We start from the raw sequence: 20,731 nt of genomic DNA on the forward strand, positions 1-20,731 counted from the left end.
ACACTATAATCCAGTGGAGTCATACGCAATACTAGTTTTTGAAACCCAACATTTCCTTTCAGCAAATTAAGTGTGATATTCTCAAGTATTTTTGTTTTTAACTTTAACACACAAGAATTTAAAGATCCTGCACTGTGTTTATAAAAGGAACTAACAGAAATACCACAGCACCTCTACCAAAAGATCTAAATATATTTCTGATTCCTATTTATTTTAGTAGGTTATTGCTATACACTAATATTTAGACTTAAGGGTAAACTGAACACCTAGAAGTCCAATAAAATATTTTACTATAGTTTATCTCTTATTTAATTCTTTATTAATCAGGAATTAAAATTATTAGGTGGAAAAAGATAAACTAATAATAAATGGGACCAATGTCACTATAAAATCCATAAAAGAGCCTTTCCACTTAAATTAAGTTTCTATTCTCACTGCCAAGGTGTTTCCCTTATCTCTTAATATTTCCAAGTCAATTTACTACTGGAGACGTATTTTTACTCAAACTCTCCTGTCTGGATTTTTAATTCATAGTAAGAAGTTAAATTTCCACTTGCACCAAGAAAAAAAAAATTAAAGATGTTTATCTTCTTAACTTACCCATTTCTATTTCAACAATATTATGCAGATGCCAGTTTTATAAGCCATGAACTTTCCAACATGCTGTAAAATTTTTAATGTGACTAAAAAATAATTAAAGGAAAAGTCTTGAGTTACCAACAAAGAATAGAAAGATATGACTTAAGGCACAGTACCTCTCAGCAGTGAGGAAGCTGGAAGATAATTTCTTTTAACAGGGGTAAAAAAGGTAACTGGCAAGTATTGACAGTCATCTAAAAGTTATAGCAACCAAGATGGTCACCATGAAGATAAATGAGATCAGCTCTTGTATTCCACTTCACTGTTCTTTACATTAGGCCCCTCATCCTATCCCCAGGTAATTTCCTTCCAGCATTTCTTAGGGTCACAAAACTTTTCCATGAAGCCAACTGGGGGCATCAATTTCAAATATACACCCTTCCTCCAAAAATATCCTTTAATATAACAATAGAGAATCCAGATATCTCAATATTTAACAAGCTATCTCTTGTGGCTAGTGACTACTTCTCAGAGTCAAAATTATGTATCCCAGACTTAAGAATATGAACTACGATACAAAAGTAGTAACACAGCATCTGTAAAGTTTGAAGAAAGCCAAGTAGCTGGTCTGCCCACAAAAGAAGCAGTCAATTATGTCATAGGTTGTAAAACCTCTACGGCTGATTCTTTATGGAACATTGTTTTTTACAGGTTCATTCAATCAACAAATATTACTAAACACTGAATACCAAATATTATTATTTAACAAATATGTGCCAGGCACTGATATTGATACTGGGGATATAATGAAACAAAACAGTGCTGTCTTTAGGAAGCTTTTTATCAGTTGGTGAGACAGAGAAGTGAATAGTAAATACAACGAAGTGTGACAAATCTCTCAAAGGTGATACAAGACAACACAGGAGGCTTCTGAGCCAAGTCAAAGCTGGTTGGAGAAAGCTTCCAGGAAAAAGTAAATCTAAACATGGATATTATGAGAGACTTTCCTGGGAAGAGTGGGGTGGGGTAAGGGATTATAACAGAACTCCAGGCAAAGGTGTAAAGATAGGATAAAACATGGTCATTTCAAAGTAGTAAAATTATCTTGTATTAAGGGAAACATAAAAGCGTAAAGAGACGATGGTGAGAGACAACATTCCTTTGAAGGTCAGGAAATACGGTATCACCCACTACCCTATTGTAGCCATCATCTACTAACTTCTTGGTCATCCCTTCTTGTTCACTCAGGACTTTATGCTTCCTGGTTCTCCAGTCTTCCTCTCCACCCCTTTTCTTGGTACCATTCTTAGAGACTTCAACATCCAGATCTGCTCTCTGACTTTTCAATCCTTAGCCTCCTATCTGAATCTTGACTTCAAACATCGTAATTCCTGATCATGACTTCCTACCCTTTCAGCTCACTTACCCTAGTCTTTCCATTCCAGTGATCTTTCCACCTCATCAATCCAGTGCATTCCTATATGACTACCAATTACATCTCTCAATTCCTCACATCTTCCCTTAACTGTCAGGGTTCCATGGTGCACCACTCTATTTATAATCACTCCCTTACAAACAACCTTAACTTCCTTCTCCTCTTATCCTCTGTCATACTAGCCTACCAAAATCCTAATCTGATTAAACTTGATTAGCCACTAATTCCATACTGATATTGAATAGCTAAATGATACTGGGGAAAAAATGTATAAAATCAGACTAACTGGTGTTATTTTCAAATCAAAACACAAACCTCAAACTACAAACTACAACTTCTCCATTAGGTTTGATTTTCTACTCTTCAAAAAGAATATTTTATACCTCTCTCTTAAAGCCTTCAATAATGCCTAAGCCTCTGTTTACTCACTCCTCTATTACCTATCCTAACACAGAATTTCACCTTTTCTTTACCTAACATTGTCCTATGTAGTCCTATGGCTTTAACAACCATCTCCAGGATAAATCTCTCCTCACCCAGCTCCAGACTCCTAAATCCATGGAAACCTGACAGGCATGTCAACCCTAACATGCCTAACACATAACACTCAGTTTTCTCTGCTCCATAAACCCATTCATCTTCACATCTTCCCAATCTAAATAAAATTTACTGCAGCCAGCCAGTTGCTCAAGTACAAAACCCAAGGTCATTCTTCATTTCTTTCCTTCACGTTCTTCACATCTGATATCTCAGCAAATAATGATGGCTTAAAAATATAAAGCAAATCCATTAACTTTCCTCTATCTTCTCTGCTATGCTCTAGTCCAGCTTGTCTCCATTAGGAATTAGCAAACTAATGTGAATGCAAAGGAATAGCAAGTCTAGGATAACCCCTAGTTTCTACATTGTACAAGTGAATACACACTGTGATTCCATTCACTAAGATGACAGACACAGGAAGATGGACACATTTTATGGGTGGAGGGGAAGGACAGTGAAGGAACATAGATAAGGGGCTCAGATTTGAACATACTTAACATTTAGGTTCCTATGGAAAACTAACTAGAGATATGGAGATATCTGGTAAGCCACTAAATAGCTCCTGAAGCTCAAGAGCTAACATGGATTGGAGACAGATTGGGCATCATCAATATTATTGAATCCAGGCCAATAGATGACATAACCTAAGAGGAGTATGTAGAGTTAGAAGAAAAGAGATTCAAGAGCAGAATCCTAGAATATTACCCACATTTAAGGGATAGGGGGAAAAACTCTCCGCAACAGATCACATGCTAGACCACAAAACAAATTTCAATAAACTTAAGAAGAATGTAATCACAGCAAGCATCTTTTCTAACCACAATGATATGAGGCTAGAAATCAACTACAAGGAAAAAAAAAACTGCAAAAAATACAAACACGTGGAGGCTAAACAATATGCTACTAACCAACGAATGGGTCACTGAAGAAACCAAAGAGGTAATCAAAAAATACCGGAGACAAATGAAAATGGAAACACAACCATCCAAAATCTATGGGATACAGCAAAAGCAGTTCTAAAAGGAAAGTTTATAGAAATACAAGTCTACCTCAGGAAACAAGAAACATCTCAAATAAACATCTAACCATACACCTAAAGGAACTAGAAAAAGAAGAACAAACAAAACAAAAAGTCAGTAGAAGAAAATAAATAATAAAAATGAGAGCAGAAACAAAATAGAAAATTTTTAAAAATGGGAAAGATCAATAAAACTAAGAGCTGGTTCTCTGAAAGATGAAGAAAACTGATAAATCTTTAGCCAGACTCATCAAGAAAAAAAGACAGAAGACCTGAATAAAATCAGAAATGAAAGAGAACTTACAGCTGACATAACATATATCAAAGGATCATAAGAGAATATTACAAACAATTATATGCCAATAAAATGGACAACCCAGAAGAAATGTACAAATTCCTAGAAACATACAAACTCTCAGGACTCAATCAGGAAGAAGCAGAAAATATGAACAGATCAATTACCAGTAATGAAATTAAATCAGTAAAAAAATTTTTTTTCCAACAAACAAAATTCCAGGACCAGATATCTTGAAAAGTAATTCTACCAAACATTTAAAGAAGAGTTAACACTTATCTTCTCAAATTACTCTAAAAAATGGAAAAAGAAGGAATACTTCCAAACTGATTCTACAAGGCCAGCATCACCCTGATACCAAAACCAAAGACACTACAAAAAAGAAAATTAAAGAATATCACTGAACATAGATGCAAAAATCCTCAACAAAATATGAGCAAATTGAATTTAACAATACATTAAAAGGATTATACATTATGATCATGTGATATTTATCCCAGAGATGTAAGGATGGTTCAAAAGCTGCAAATCAATGTGATACACCACATTAATAAACTGAAGAATAAAAATCATATCATCATCTTGAGAGATGCAGAAAAAGCTTTTGACAAAGTTCAGCATTCACTTATGATATCATATCATCATCTTGAGAGATGCAGAAAAAGCTTTTGACAAAGTTCAACATTCATTTATGATAAAGACTCTCAACAAAGTGGGTATAACGGGAACATACCTCAACACAATAAAAACCATATATGACAAATCTACAGTCAACATCATACTTAACAGTGGAAAGCTGAAAGCATTTCCTGTAAGATCAAGAACAAGACAAGGATGTCCACTCTCCCCACTTATATTCAACACAGTTTTGGAAGTCCTAACCACAGCAATTAGAGAAGAAAAATAAATAAAAGGAATCCAAACTGGAATAAGTAAAACTGTCAGTGTTTGTAGATGACGTTATATTCTATAGAGAGAAAATCTTTAAGATGCCGCAAAAAAAAACTATTAAAACTAATAAATGAATTCAGTAAAACTGCAAGATAAAAATTAATATATTATTGTAGCTTTATAGTATAGTTTGAAATCAGGGAGTATGATACCTTTAGTTTTTTCTTTTTCAAGATTGTTTTGAAACCTATTGTGTCTCTATATACTAGTAATTAACTATCAGAAAGAGAAATTGAGAAAACAATCCCATTTACAATTGCATCAAAAAGAATAAAATACACAGGAATAAATCTAACCAAGGTGGTAAAAGACTTGTACTAGGAAAACTGTAAGACAGTGATGAAAGAAACTGCAGACAACAGGAACAAAGGGAAAGATTATGTCATGTTCATGAATTAGATTAATATTATTAAAATGACCATACTACCGGCGGCAATCTACAGATTCAATGCAATCCCTGTCAAAATACCAATGGCATCTTTCATGGAACTAGAACAAATAATTCTGAAATTTATATGGAAACACAAAACATTCCAGATAACCAAAACAATCTTGAAAAAGTAGAACAAAGCTGGAGGTATCACACTCCCTGATTTATTTATACTATAAAGCTACAGTAATCAAAATGGCATGGTACTGGCACACAGGTCAATGGAACAGAATAGCGAGCCCAGAAATACCCACACTTATATGGTCAATTAATCTATGGGAAAGGATGCAAGAATATATAATGGGGAAAAGACAGCCTCTTCAAGATATGGTGCTTGGAAAACTGGAGAGCTACATGAAAAAGAATCAAACTAAACTACTTTCTCACACCATATACATATACCTTAAACTCAAAATGGATTAAAGACTTAAATGTAAGACCTGAAACCATAAAACTGAGGAAAACATAGGCAGTACACTATTTGACATTGGTCTTAGCAATATTTTTTTGAATATGTCTCCTCAAGTAAGGGAAAAATAAAAAAAAACTGGACTACATCAAACTAAGAAGCTTTTGCACAGCAAAGGAAACTACCAACAAACAAAAATGCTGCCTATTGAATGGGAGAAGATATGTGCAAACATAATATCCCATAAGGGGTTAATATTCAAAATACATAAATGGCTCATAGAACTCAACATCAAAGAAAAAGAAAAAAACCAGATTAAAAAATGGGCAGAGGACTTGAACAGACACTTTTCAAAAGACATACAGACAGCCAACATACATATGAAAAAATGCTCAATACCACTAGTCAGAGAAATATTAATCAAAACCACAATGTCACAGCTATCAGAATGGCTATCACCAAAAAGACAACAAATAAAAAGTGTTGGCAAGGATGTGGAGAAATGGGAACCCTTATGCACTGTTGGTGGGATGTAAATTGGTGCAGTCACTATGGAAAACATTATGAAGGTTCCTCAAAAATTCAAAAATAGAACTGCCATATATCGAGCAATATCACTTCTGGGCATGTATGTGAAGATAACAAAAATACAGATTCAAAAAGATACATGTGTGCCACTATTCACTGCAGATTTATTTACCATAGCAAGATATGAAAGCAACCCAAGTGGAGATACATACACATACACACACACACACACACACACACACACACACACACACACACACAGGAATATTACTTAGCCATAAAAAATGAAATCTTGCCATTTGTGACAATGTGGATAACCTCGTGGGTATTATGCTAAGTGAAATAAGTCAGACAAACACTGTATGATTTCACTTATATGTGGAATCTAAAGAACAAAATAAACAAAACAAAACAGAAACAGATCAAAGAACAAACTGGTGGTTGCCAGAGGGGAGGGGGATAAAGGATGAGTAAAACCAAGTGAGGGAGGTTAAGAGGTACAAACTTCCAGTCATAAAATAAATAAGTCACAGTGATGTAATATACAGCATAGGGAACAGAGTCAATAACAGTGTGCAATAAATTTGTATAGTGATGGATGGTAAGTAGACTAACTGCTGTCATCATTTTGTAATGTATAAAAATATCAAATCACTCTGTTGTAATGTGAAACTAATATAATACTGTAAGTCAACTACACCTCAATAAAAATTTAAAAAATAGGTAGGTAGGTAGGTAGATAAGAAAGAAGGAAGGAAGGGAGGAAGGAAGGAAGGAAACAGACAAAACTAAAACTACAACTACTCTAGAGATACTGTTCTATTAGAATCTCAGTTTGGAGGAAATTTTAGAAATGATCTAATTCAATCTTTTTTCTAAAAAAGAAATTTTCTTCTATTTAGTTTATGGAGGTCATTTGATCAATCTCATACATTCAGTTTGTAGGGTAAATTTAGTTGTATAAAGACTTCTTATGATAAGCAAAATCTACTTTCCTATAATTTCTCCTCAGTGGTCCCAGTTTTGGTCTGTGAGATAAAGCTGACTGAGTCTATTGCTCCTATGACAAATTTCAGATATCTAAATTCATTGATTTATTCAGTAAATATGTATTGATTTATTCAGTAAGTATGTATTGCCATTCTTATGGCAGTTAGGGGACCTAGTTCTAATTTTAACTCTCCTCAGACAGAAACATAAAAGCTCCCTTCTATCTATGGATGAAACATGCTAACTTCTTCAACATGCTACATACAGATTCCTTACCACCATTCTGATTACTATGTGTTTTGCCTATATGCTCAAAGTCTGATGTCCAACAAAAATGATAGTAGTTAAAATATTAGATTCATTACAGAAGTCATGTTATAAGTGACTTTTTTCCTTCAAATTTCTATAAAGTTATGATACTTTTAAAATTTAAAAATATATGTTAAAAGTGTTATATTCAAACACAATGCAGTACTTTATCCTGTGGTAAGAGTAAAGTGCTTCATTTTACTTCTATTATAAATCTTTTTGGGAAAACAGGAGGTCGTAAACACATATTATATACTATAAAAATTATGTAAATTTCAAGGAAACCACTTCCATTAAGATTATCAAATTTATGTCAACAAAATATAATAAGGGTGGAGCCACACAGCATATCCTCCACATGAAAATTTAATATAAAGATTAGTCATTCATTATTTTTTCATTTACTCAGCATCCCTTATGCATCGGGTACTTTAGGTATGAGGGTAGTACTGGTGGGATGACAGCAAAGAATTAAAGATTTATCTGCCTTGTTTGAGTTTCAATGGGACAGATTTTAGATCCAAACAGGAAAGTTTTCTATAGCTTAAAAAGGAACCAACTGCTTCTAGTATATCATTATTTAAATAAGTTAACTGACCCTTTGTCAAGGATAGGGTAGGGGACATATGTACTGTGTAAGAGGTTCCTGCCAGCTCCCAAATTCCTTAATTTTTGTGAAGCAAGTTATTTCCAAGCTGCCTTCCAGATCTAGACAGGTGCTCCCTCTCCCACAGAAGGAGGCTGTACTGCAGGGTTTGCCCCACTACCAGGCAGACATATTCAGAGTCTAAGGCCTGCCTGTTAGGGTGACCCCAAATCTGTCCAGATGACTTATATCTCAGGACACACTAAAGTCTTAGTATGTTAGGATACTTACTTGCCTTTGAAAAGAATTTTTCTAATCCTCTCCTAATACAGATTGATTTTACTAAAGGGAGCATTCCTTCTAGAGGATTACTTAAATTGTAATTATCTGGAGGCCTTCATGGCAAAGCAAAAGGAGAAAAGGGCTTGAGTTAAAATTAAAAGCGGTAGGGAAAAATCAAACATGAAAACGTAAGTGTAAAATAAGGTAACAGAAATACATTACATTACATTATTAATAATAAAGAGGTAGGAAATATGTAAACTCTCAATCACTGCTGGTGGGTGCAACTATTGAGGGGAATAATAGGTCAAATTCACTGAAACTTTAGCCAGAAGGACTCCCCCAGGATTGGCATCTCTTGCTCCACGTGCAGCCACATTTTCATGCAGTGTGAAATTAACAACGCGGATAAAAATCTCATCACAAGGAAAAAAAGAAAATTTAATTCTAGAAATTTACTTAAAGAAATAATTAGATATGTGAAAAGAATCTGTTCAAGGATACGGATCACAGCATGCTTATAATAAGGAAATACTGGAGATAATCCGCTTGTTCAACAATAATGAATTAAACACTGTACAATGATACAAGGAAATAATACACAAATATTAAACATGTATATCTACTCACATGAAAAGTTGTTTGTGACATACTGTTAAATGAAAAAAGTACCTTATCAAATATATATGCTATATACTATATATAGTATGCTTAAATATATGCTTATATAATATATATTATGATCTATGTATGTGTCCTTAATATGACTTTTTAAAAGTCTTGAAAGATATACAAAAATGTTCATCTTTCGGTAAAAGAGGTACATGTAATTTTTCATTTATTCCTATATCCAAGTTTTCAAAAATAAACACATATTATTTAAAATGTATTTTTTGAAAAGGTAGGAAAGAAGGCTATCTATTCTGAGGCGAGGACGAGAGAGGCAAATAGGAAGGCAAGTCCTACCAATGGATCTACAGAAAGAATAGGAAATTATTCATGGACAAAAAACATTATAGGGGACCCAAGCATCTCCAGTATTACAATTAGGGGCTAAAAAGCTTAAAATGCAAAAGTTGTTAATAATTTTTTAATAATTGCAACTTATGTCTATTAAAATATACTGTCATGCCCACATTGGATCCTTCCTGATATTGATAAGAGGTAGGTTTAAAAAAGGACAAAAAGGCACAGGGCACCTAGAAAAGAGGGTGCATGTATGTGAGGGGTAACACATTGGTTCACAAGACATCCTTCTCAAGCTGTGACAAATTAGACATAGGCAAACAGAAGTAACCAGCTAATGCTACAGAAGGTAGGCTATTCTACTGCCTGAAAGAATTAGCATTCTGTTTATTTTAACTTAGAATAGCATTACCAAATCTAGTCTATGGGACTCAGCTATCTTAGGTAACAATAAGTCTAAAGTTCCAACAAAATGAGCACAAGAGAAGGCACATCAGGAAGGGTGTCTAACAACCAAGAAAAAAAAGTTTCTCTTTTTACTTATCAACATTGTAGGGTGTAGGGTGGCTATGAGCTATTGTAGGGTGGCTATGAGCTATTGATAAGTTCATCTCCACAGTAAAAGCAAGTCAAGCCTGGGCTCCAATTTGGAAGTTTTAAGGGTAAGAGTAACGACCAGGTGGGTAACCAGGAAATAGTACTTCTGAAAGTTGGTGCTGAGACCTGAAGCTTATATGCATATTCAAATCAATCCAAAAAACTCCTCACCTCTCAGCAGAGGGGTAAGGCTGCCAAGTCTCATCTGACCATCTGCCCATAATTTGCTTACAGCTTATTATGTGCTAGACAATGTGTTAAGGGCTATGTATACAGCAGTGAATTTAAAGATGTAGTCCCGAGGCAGTTTGGTATAATGGAAAGAACAGAGATTAGAGTCAGAAGATATGGATTCATGTCCTCACAGTGCCACCTACTATCTGTAAGATCTAGAGCAAGTATCATACAACTTATGATACAACATAATATATAACACACAACTTATGATACACGCAAATATCATACAACTTCTTCTTGGGTAAACTAGAGATGATAATACATCTGTCCCACCTACTTCATAGGATTATTGTGAGAAACAAGTAATATACTGATTATGAAAGAGCTAAACAAACATTAGTCACTCATTCATTTTAATCCAATTCCATTTTTATAAAAATGTTAGAAGGTGGGGGTCTATATGACTCATGGGCCCAAACACCTCCAAGGATAGACTGGGCTATCAGCCTGGCTTCCCACATCATCTTCTCAAAATCTCAGTGGGAGATTATGACATTTAACAGACATAGTTACACTAGACATAAATTCATCTTGCCTTTTTCAAAGAGTTATCTACACTCTCTAACTTAAATAGTACTTCACATAATTGAAAAGCAATAGCCTTCTACTAACATTCAAACATGTACAAATACTCAAAATAGTCCGATGCAGCCAAGAAAAAGTGCCTGTTCCAATTTATCTGATCTAGGACTAAGTTCTCAAACTGAAAACAAAGCCCTGAAAACACAAGTATCACTTGTTTATAAGTTAATAAGTATCACATGTTTCTCTTCCTGTGTATTTGGTCTGAAACCACAATTTTAAGCTAAGAGTGAAACTTTTATAAATTCTGAAAGGAAAACTAGAATAAGAAATCTAAGTCCATTTGCATTCTATCCCATTGTCTTCATCAAAAACTGGAAATGATGGTTAAAGTGAAAATACTGAACCTATGAAAATAAAAATAATACTAGATACATTATAAGCCTAAGGCAGAGGTTGTATCTAAAAGTCAATTTTGGAACTAGAATTTATATACCTGCACCAGTGATGGCACTGTTTTATGTCTATTTTCACAACGTTGAAAGTATTTAAGACTTTTATAGTTTTCAGAACATTTCTATGAAAGTAGAAAGGCGTTTTTAAATTATTTGCCTCTAACCATGATCCAGAGCTTCACATCCACCATCAGAACCATGGTCTTTTTCCAGGCAGTCGTAACATAAGCCTACTTCTACACAGTAAGAATAATAAATACAAAATAAGAGTTTAACCAGATGATTTGCAAAACAGTAAACATCCATAACAGAACACTTCATCCTAATAAAACATGTTTTATTTTCAGAGTAACCTTTCACAATATTTAACATAATATCTAATTAAATAACTTTTAATAAGATATCCACTAGCTTAATAAAAAGCATAATTTTAAATAAGATTCTTATTTCCCGCCGTTAACCTATTTTTGCAAGTTATTCACTCTCCCTCACCCTAACATGACAACCCAACAGTCTCTTATGTCAGATTACCAGGACACAGAAAGGACAGTATATTCACACAAACTGTGTTAGAATCCAAAAAAAAAAAAAAAACAAAGAAGAAGAAGTGGGTGATGTTTTGATATCAAATGTCAGAGAAAGTACAAGCAGAATATACATCCATCCTCTATCACCTTCACATTTGGGGCCATTGGGCATGTCTATTTTATTAGCATTTAAAGATTAGAGAACACCAGTGGGGAAAGATATAGTAGAAGCAGCTACATATCCTTTGCTTGCAAAATCATGCTATTAAAAAATGACAGAGGGACTTCCCTGGTGGTCCAGTGGTAAAGAATCCGCCTTACAATGCAGGCGACACAGGTTTGATCCCTGGTGAGGGAACTAAGATCCCACATGCTGCGGGGCAACTAAGCCCACGTGCCGCAACTATTGAGCCCACGCACATCAACTAGAGAGGCTGTGTGCTGCAAACCACAGAGCCCATGCACTCTGGAGCCCATGCGCCACAACTAGAGAGAGAAAACCCGGATGCCACAACTAGACAGAAACCCACGCACTGCAACAAAAATATCCCGTGTGCAGCAACGAAGATCCCACATGCCACAACAAAGACCTGACACAGCCATAAATAAATAAATAAATAATTTTAAAAATGACATAGAAATGGGTAACTTACATACAACTGCTGAGCTTAATTAAAATCACAACGACTTGTACCCCTGCACCAGCCAATGAGATGCAATGGTGGCAATGACTGTGTCTCAGTTCTAATTCCTAACCCTAAGCTTACAATTTAGCTGTAGATAGGTTCAGGTGATTCAGTAAGAGAGAGAGAGAGTTAAGACATCCTCTGGTTACCCAGATATCCACTTGGCCAACTCCTCAGTCTCTGAGCAAATCTAATCTTCTCAATGTGGCCTACCCTGTCCATCTCAATATAATTCCTCAACCTGCCTTCCCCATCCCACCCTGGCAATCCTGAACCCCTTAACTTGTTCAGTGTTTTCTTCTTTCCACATCTTTAATCACCTTCTAACATATAGTACAACTTATTTATTATGTTTATTGCTTGAGGGCAAGAATCTTTGTCTACATCGTTCACTGGCGTATTCCAAGACCCCAGAACAGTGGCTAGCACATCAGAGGCTCTCTATAAATACTGGTTGAATCTTAAATACTCCTTTCCACCCTGTCATTCCCCGGCTGCATTCCAGTTCCCCATTCATCAATGTGCCTCATCCTAACCATACCCATAGGGGAACAACTGGGGCTGGAAATCAATGGAGGCTCTATTTCAGAGAAGGAGAGAGGGAAAGAGGGAGGAAAAAGAAAGGGAGGGAAGGAGGTTTTAAATTTATCCCCTACCTTGGTCCCCAACAATTCCATCCTAAATTTTTATATTTAATCTTCCTAAATTTTCAATTCCTCCCAAATTCTTTGTCTTGATTGCCTTCTCTGTGAAATTCCTTCTCTAAACTCAGCAACACTCCTGGTCAATTGAGTGATAAGACAATTTTAAAGAATAATAACTGGAAAACTATGATCAGTCTCAATGGAAGAAAAAAAAACAGAAACAGTGGAAAAAACATCTGTGTGTCTCATTTCTTTTCCACTTCATAGCTAAGCTGCTTCAAAAAGTGGTCTATGTTTCTCCTATTTCCTTACTGACCATTCAAACCTCAACTCTTCTGCTCTTAATGAACCCTTTCAACTCCTTACTTAAACGACCACTATGTTGCTCACTCCTTCAAAACATTTTTATTGAGCACTTATTATATGCCAGGCACTTAGGCTAGGCTAGCTGATTCGGTGGTAAACACAAGTCCCAGGTCTTGCAGTTTGAGCAGAGAAGGAAGACTGACAGCAACAATGATGAGTGACAAATGGTAAGTATTATGTAAGAAGTCAAACAGCAGACAGATATGACCTTATCTAAAGGACAGAAAAGGCCTCACTGAAAATGCAATGTTTAAAGAGAAATGCAAACAGTGAAGACAGATGAAAGACAAGAGGAAAACTGTTCTAGTTAAAGGAAATAGTACCTGCAGAAACCTGAAGGACAGAGTAGAGTGCATATAAAGAACCGGAGGAAATTCAGTATGGTTAGTCTCAGGACACGCAGGGCCTTAAGAGCCATGTCATTCTAAGACTTTATTCTATGAACAAGGAGAATAAAAGGGAATGACACAAAACCTCAGATTTATATTTTTTGGAAGATGAAAACATTTGCCTTACTAGAGTGGGAGGAAACAAGAATGAACACAGGAAATGATAGAGAAGAGTTCTTGAAACTCTTGATTTCTATGGAAAGAACTTCATCATAACATTCTGTTTCTTCTCAGACACCTTCAATACATTATTTTCTTCTGCCACTACTCTAAGACTACTGCCTTTACTCAGCTCTCCTACAAATGTACTCTCCTGGGTGACCTCACCTATACTACACAGGTACCACCCCATAAAGTGACAATGACTCCCAAACCTGTATCCCCAGTCCAGCTCTCTTAAGGACAGAGCTGAACTTCCTACCATGCACTGGACATAACCACCTATACACTGTCATACATCCAAAACCAAACACAAGATCCAGACCCCACAAATCTGGTAGTTCCTAATTCTGCTGATGGCACCAATGTAGTCACCCAAGGCAGAAATTCTAAATGCCACTGACTACCTGTTTGTCCCTCGCTCATCACCACGTATATTTGATCATCTAAATCTATCAGTTCCTTTCATCCCTATAGTTCCAGAAACTTTGTCTAATGAAGCCTCTACACCATGAGAGATTCCCTCCTAAAGTCTTTCTTCAGTTTACAGGAAGAAGTCCAAATTCTTTGCTATGACATACAAGGTCCATTATCTGGTCCTTTTCTGTCAGAAAACAGCTTTTGTTTGCCATCTATGGAATCCCTGCCAGATTTGGTCACACGAAACTTGGAAAGCAGAAGCAGATCCCTCAAGACTCACTATGGTTTCTCAAGCCACCAGGTATTTGCACACCCTATTCCCACAGCCTAAAATTTCTTTCCCGCTTTGTCCACCTGGAAATCACCCTGCACTCTTTTAAAATCCAGTCAATGTCCCCTCCGCTTTTAATCTTCCCTGGTTCACATCATAGTTCTCTCTCCTTTCCTCCCTTCCCCAGTCCCCACAAAAAACAGAGTTGGGCATATCTTCCACTTCACTTCTATTCTGGCACTTACCAAATTATGACTGTTTACACGTCTGTTTTCCTGACTACATTATATGTTCCTGTATGTTGATAGTGTACTTTCTCTTTCTCGTGTTTGCATCCCCATACCCTACCATACAGTTGGCACTCAATAAGTATTTCTTGAATAAATGAACGTTTACAGAAGTGTTGTGATGTAACAACCTTTGTCTCTGTACAATGGGATCCTGGGGTAGGCTTTAAAGTATCAAAAGCCATTCCAGAATTGTGACTTTTGGCTTGGGGAAGAGAGAGGGAGGGCATATATTAAAAAGGGATTCATTACAGTGGACCCAGTTCATCCAGCACCCAAAGAACCCACAGAAGTGATATGACTGTGTGCCACAGATTTCTACACAAATTATAACATTTAAAATTGTAAAAATTAAAAACAAATAGAAACTCATAACGATTAACTAAATGAGAGTTTGTTCAATGGATCCTTTAAAAATGGTATTTTTGAAGACTATTTAAAGACCAGGGAAAATGATGGCCATTCCAATCAAGTAGAAAAAAGAGATACATCATGATTCCAATTTTATAAAAGCCATGTTTAAACATACTGGTTTAAAAACATTTAGGAAAAAAGCCTGAAATAAACTGTATTAAATTATTAACAGTATTCATCTCTGGTAATTTTCTACAACTAATATCATTTAATAAATATTTATTGAGCATCTATCTCTCTGCTACTGTACAGTGAAAAGCAGGAGACATCTGTTCCTGTCCTCCTGGAGCTAAACATGTCACACTTTTATAATCAATCGGAAAAAGCAATACAGGTTAGAAAAAAATACATGAGATTGCCCACTCTAAATTTATAACCCACAAAAAATAAAAAAAGATTACTAAAACTTCTCTGGAATCTAGATTGGGGACAATTTTGATCTAAATATTTGGATAAAGACCACCCAAATGCCTTGTACTGTTAATTGTGAACCGTATCATGATACTACAACAGTCCAGATCACTATGGACAGAAGGTAGAAGAGACACTAAATCTGCAGGCTTCCTCTTCCTGCTAGAAGATTTAAAAATTAATGATAATTATAAATAAAATTTGCTCAGTTGAAACTTAATCCTTCATCTTCTACCACATTTCTTTTCTCTTTTGTGTTTCTTTCCCCTCCACTATTTCCTGCTTTCACCCTCAATGATTTACCCTATTTATCTAAAAGAAGCTTTATAGATAAATAGCATTCTTCTTTCTACCAGGGAATAGCCAGTTTAAGATTGAGCTCTGCCCTCTTAAGGAGTCTCAGGGAAGACAGGCGCTTTCAAAGATTCAAAGGGGATCTGTGTTTTTGAAAAACATGAAAATAATTCACAAAAAATCTCAAGGCTGTGGTACTTTTAAAGCTCCAGCTCCATAAGATAAAAAAAGAAGTAGGGATAATATCTGACTAGAACAGCAACTAATTTACCTGCATTACTCTTCACTGTAATTATTTTAAAGCTTTTAAAGCTCCAGCTCCATAAGATAAAAAAAGAAGTAGGGATAATATCTGACTAGAACAGCAACTAATTTACCTGCATTATTCTTCACTGTAATTATTTTGCTAGTTTACATCACAGATTGAAATTCTTCTAAAACTTCCTAGGATTTTCAGCTCATCCTAAACACAGTGATAAATAACAAAATTAAGTGCTCTGAGTTAAAAACTTCGGCACCACAGTTTGAATGTTACATGTTTTTAGGCATATTAAGGAGCAAATATAACCTGATAAAATTCTGTAGGACTTCGAATGCTGAAAATGGATATGCTATAAAATAGTTTTCCAGAAATATTTTTCCTGGAGGACTCAAATAATTGAAATTTGTAAAAATATATATACAGGATATCATAATAGGCATTACAGGAATATAGAATATTAAATGCTAACTTAGTGTTGTATATGCCCAGATATGCCCAGTAAGTATAAAGTATAAGGTATATGCCCAGAGAATTAGGGGACAGAAAGACTGATAGCCATTCATTCATTCATTCATTCATTCCTCAAATGTTCAGAAAGTACTTACTCTGTGCCAGGCATAATTCTAGGAACTATCAGAGATAGAGCAGTGAATAAAAGAGATAAAATTCCTGCCCTCAGAGAGTATGTTAGTGGATTGAGATAGATAATAAACAAGAAAAAATAAGTAAAAAGGTGGGATGAATTGGGAGATTAGGTTTGACATAAATACACTACCATGTGTAAAACAGACAGCTAGTGGGAACCTGCCATTAGAGCACAGGGAGCTCAGCTTGGTGCTCTGTGATGACCTAGATGGGTGGGACGAGTGGCGGGGAGGGAGGTCCAAGAGGGAGGGGATATATGTATACATATAGCTGATTGACTTCATTGTACAGCAGAAACCAACAAAACATTGTAAAGCAATTATACTCCAGTAAATTTTTTTTAAAATGACATTAGATGGTGATAAGTGCAAAGATAAAAGAAGTAGGAAAAAAAGACTGAGAGGATATAAAAGCAAGGAGGGAAGGGAGCAAGCCATGTGGCTGAGTAAAAACATTCTGAGCAGAGGCAATAGCCAGAACAAAGGCCCAAAAGTAGGAAGATGGCAACACTGGCCTGCTTGCTCTTCCTTAAACATAAGCTCTTCCTTAAGCAACATAAGTGTTGCTAGAAGAGAATGAAGGAGGGTGAAGAGTAATAAATGAGGTTGGAGAGATAAGGGGGAGGGGCTGGGGCCTCCTGGAGGCTTTGAGTAAGGTAGGATGTAACAGTTGGAAATGGGGGTGGGAGGTAATTCCAGGTAATTAGAACAAAGGAAAAGACAAAGAACCAGGGTTTTGAGGATATTTAGGAATTAGAGGCTGGCTTGGTGTGGAATGAGGATACACATAAAGTGAGGGAGCATGAATATGAGGGAAGGGGATCATTTGTGGGGAGGGTGTTTGAAAGTGGTGTATGATAAATAGTCTTGATCCTCTGTTTAGGAGCTGTTGAAGAGAGAGATAGGGCAGGGAGGCACCCGGGTAAAAGCCGAGCATTAGCTGTCCCTTTAATATAACCCTTTGCTTTCCCCGGCAAGAATAAAATCCTGCTCCAGACAGTTGCTTTAGTTGTTATATTTATAAAGAAAAAAGGTGAAGACCTTGGGAGTTTTGTGGGGAAAACATTTTAAATTTTCGTGTAGTAGGGAGGAGAGAAAATATACAAGAATTGGAATTCAGATTATTGTATTATTAACATGAACTGAATTAATTACCAATTGTGTGACTAACATGAACTAGTGTAATACATAGTGAATCATAAGATGAAGGTGACTAAAAAGTGGGACTGAGAAGGCAAATAGGAATTTCAATTGTTTAAAAAGCATTCCACAACATGTCTAATCCATGAATAAACAGTTAAGAGTTAACTACCCCTAATTCTATATAAAGAAGAGGATTCTATTATAATTATCTACTTTGAATTAAAATTATTCACAAGGCAAAAGCTGGAACCGTCCTCCCAATTCAACATCTCATACAGAACAGTACCTAGTACAGAAGATTCAAATGCTTGTTTAAAGAATAAAAAGCCTACCCATTACATTTCATCTCAATAGAATCAAACAGTGCTAGAACTGTCATAACACAACCTCAAATTGTTACTATTAATAGGAAGGATATTACACAAAAACAGAAAAGTTAGGAAGAAGGGATGTTTTTTCTTCCATATTACCATATTACCTGTAAAAAACAACATACCCTAAAGGCTTCTACTGGTTAATTACCCATATGACACAAAGCCATTTCAGGTATATGAAGGAGTGCTGTTTGGAATAATGGGATACCTAACATCATTAAATCCAATAAACAAAGCTGTTCCGAATCAAAGGAAATTTCCCTTGATATACCCATGTGAGTTGCATTAGTGCTCCCTTTCTGGAACAGAGAACAAAAAGCATAAGGCAATCTAAAACAATCTTTCCTCTTCATCCTTCAAGAACTCAGTGGATTTAGGGACCTGGGTTTGCTTCTCTATGATGTTTTTTTTAAATCTCAAATTAAGAGTAACTCATCCTCATCATTTGTCTCAAATAAAGCAAACGAGTATAATAAAAATACAGCAGCTCTTAACCACTCTTGGTCATGGTATGTTATAAATCCCAAAGAGAGGAACTGCTAAAGTACAAAAAGAATCATCAAGCAGATACAAATAATGAAACTTCTGCCGGGAAAAGCATCGTTCTTCACTGGGTAATGTTTGTGCACAAGTCACTCTGACCCAGTATTAGACTTAAAATTGAGAGACAGGGTTTCATAGGGCTTTTTAAACCAAGATTATCCATGAAAAAGTTTTTTATGCAAATGTCGGAATGTCAACATACTTTCTTGTCTACTGTTTTCCAGGAAGCATTTTTCCATGCTAAGACAAGAACATCCTCAAGGGCAACTCCATAAGCAGATTCGAACTCCCTTGGATACCATAAATAAGCGTTAAAAACCCTTTATACCACAAAAAAGTACTACGGTAGTTTGCAAAGGTGTGTTTAGTTCTGCTTGTTGGAGCGATTAGAGCAAGCAGTGAATAAAAGGTGCCCTGAATCGAGTACACTGAACCCGGCCGCGGCATCTCCAAGATGCAACAATAAAAGCATCCTCCCCCCTCCTCATACTTCCCCAGAAAGTGGCCCTATACCCGGGAGCCAGCGGGCCGCAGGGAGAAAGCCCGGCCTGCCTCACCTTATAGACGTCCCCGTAGGTGCCGCTGCCGACCCTCTGAACGAGCTCGTAGTCGTGCTGCGGGTTCCGCCTCAGGATGTCCGCGCCAGGCCGCAGAGGGGCCTCCATCTTCGCTCAGGGCCCGGCTCCCGCCGGCTCTGCCCGCGGCGCCCCGATTCCCGCTAACAAGGACGAGCGGCGCCGCTTCCCAACATGGAGCCTCTGCCCGCAGCTCCGCCTGCACGAGGAACGAGCAGAGGCTACAACCCCGAGCGGCCCAGCCCCGTCCCTTCCGCCCGGCCGGGGCCAGCGAACCACCGGGCCTGAAAGGGTCCCCGGCGCCTAGTCGCCGCGTTCCGGCCTCGGCCCTTCCCCCCTCCCCGGCCGCCCGCGAACTGCCGAGCCGGGTCTGCCTGCCCGCCGGGGCCCGGGGCCGGCTGGGTACCTGAGGGGAGCGGCCCCACTCTTTGTTGAGCGCCGCGCCTGGGACCTACTTCCTCGCCGGCGCCAGCGTCCTGCTTCCAGGCGCCCGCCGGCCGCTCCAGGTTCGGCGCCGTCTCCGCCTCCCGCTGCACCGCACGTTCTCTCGCGGGCGGCGGAGGGGCGTACCGTCGCCGCCGCCGCACCACGCTCTCCACCCGGGGCTGCGTCACCGGGAGACACGTTCCCGGCCAGTGTGGGTCGGCGCCCAGCTGCCCGCCCGAGTACGCCGGCCGCAGGGCCAGAGTGCCGCCCTGAGGCCTGCTCGGGACACGACACTCTCCCGGCCGGGCCGGCGCGTCCTTTCCGGGCCCAGGCTCTGCTTCCCACCCTCGGGGCTTAGGGACGCCCCCGGGCATTCGTGGGCCGAAGCGCCTCCGCTAAACCGCCCCCCGCTTTGTCAGGTAATCTTAGAAGGTAACGGCTAGAGGGAGAAGGGTGGGCACGAGGGCGAAGGGAACGCAGCCCTCTCAGTTCAGAAAAGGTACGTTGAGGGCACTGGGCCAGGTGAGAAGTCACCTGGCAGTGGGGCACCAAGGAAGGAGGTGGGGGAGTGGAGTGCCAGATTAACTAAGTCGCGGCACACCCTACTGCACCGTCCTGTTTTGCAAATCATTCTCAGTGATACGAGTTTGAGGCTTCACTGCACGCCTGCGCAACCTGTCTTCTGCTGAGTTTTCCCAAGACATTTCTGAAAGTCTGAATTCCTAGGAAGTCTCGATGGCCTTTATCCCTGTTGGGCACACGCGGTG

The 20,731-nt window shown here is 37.8% G+C and overlaps 1 protein-coding gene across 3 annotated transcripts in view; it reads right to left on the minus strand.

Moving 5' to 3' along the window:
* Positions 1-20,133, minus strand: part of MAP4K5 (mitogen-activated protein kinase kinase kinase kinase 5) — a 136,709-nt gene extending 116,576 nt beyond the window's left edge. For 2 of the 3 annotated variants that reach the window (XM_060294790.1, XM_060294788.1), the window contains exons 1-2: positions 19,945-20,096; positions 19,521-19,737 (exon numbers count right to left, since the gene is read on the minus strand). In XM_060294790.1, the coding sequence (XP_060150773.1) occupies positions 19,521-19,628 (108 nt within the window). In that variant the 5' untranslated portion in view covers positions 19,629-19,737; positions 19,945-20,096. Of the gene's footprint in view, positions 1-19,520; positions 19,738-19,944 lie in introns of all 3 variants that reach the window. The other variant, XM_060294789.1, reaches the window with a different exon arrangement.
* Between the last annotated feature and the right edge of the window lie 598 nt (positions 20,134-20,731).

The sequence above is a fragment of the Globicephala melas genome, chromosome 2 (assembly GCF_963455315.2).
Source record: "Globicephala melas chromosome 2, mGloMel1.2, whole genome shotgun sequence".
Classification (NCBI taxonomy): Eukaryota; Metazoa; Chordata; class Mammalia; order Artiodactyla; family Delphinidae; genus Globicephala; species Globicephala melas.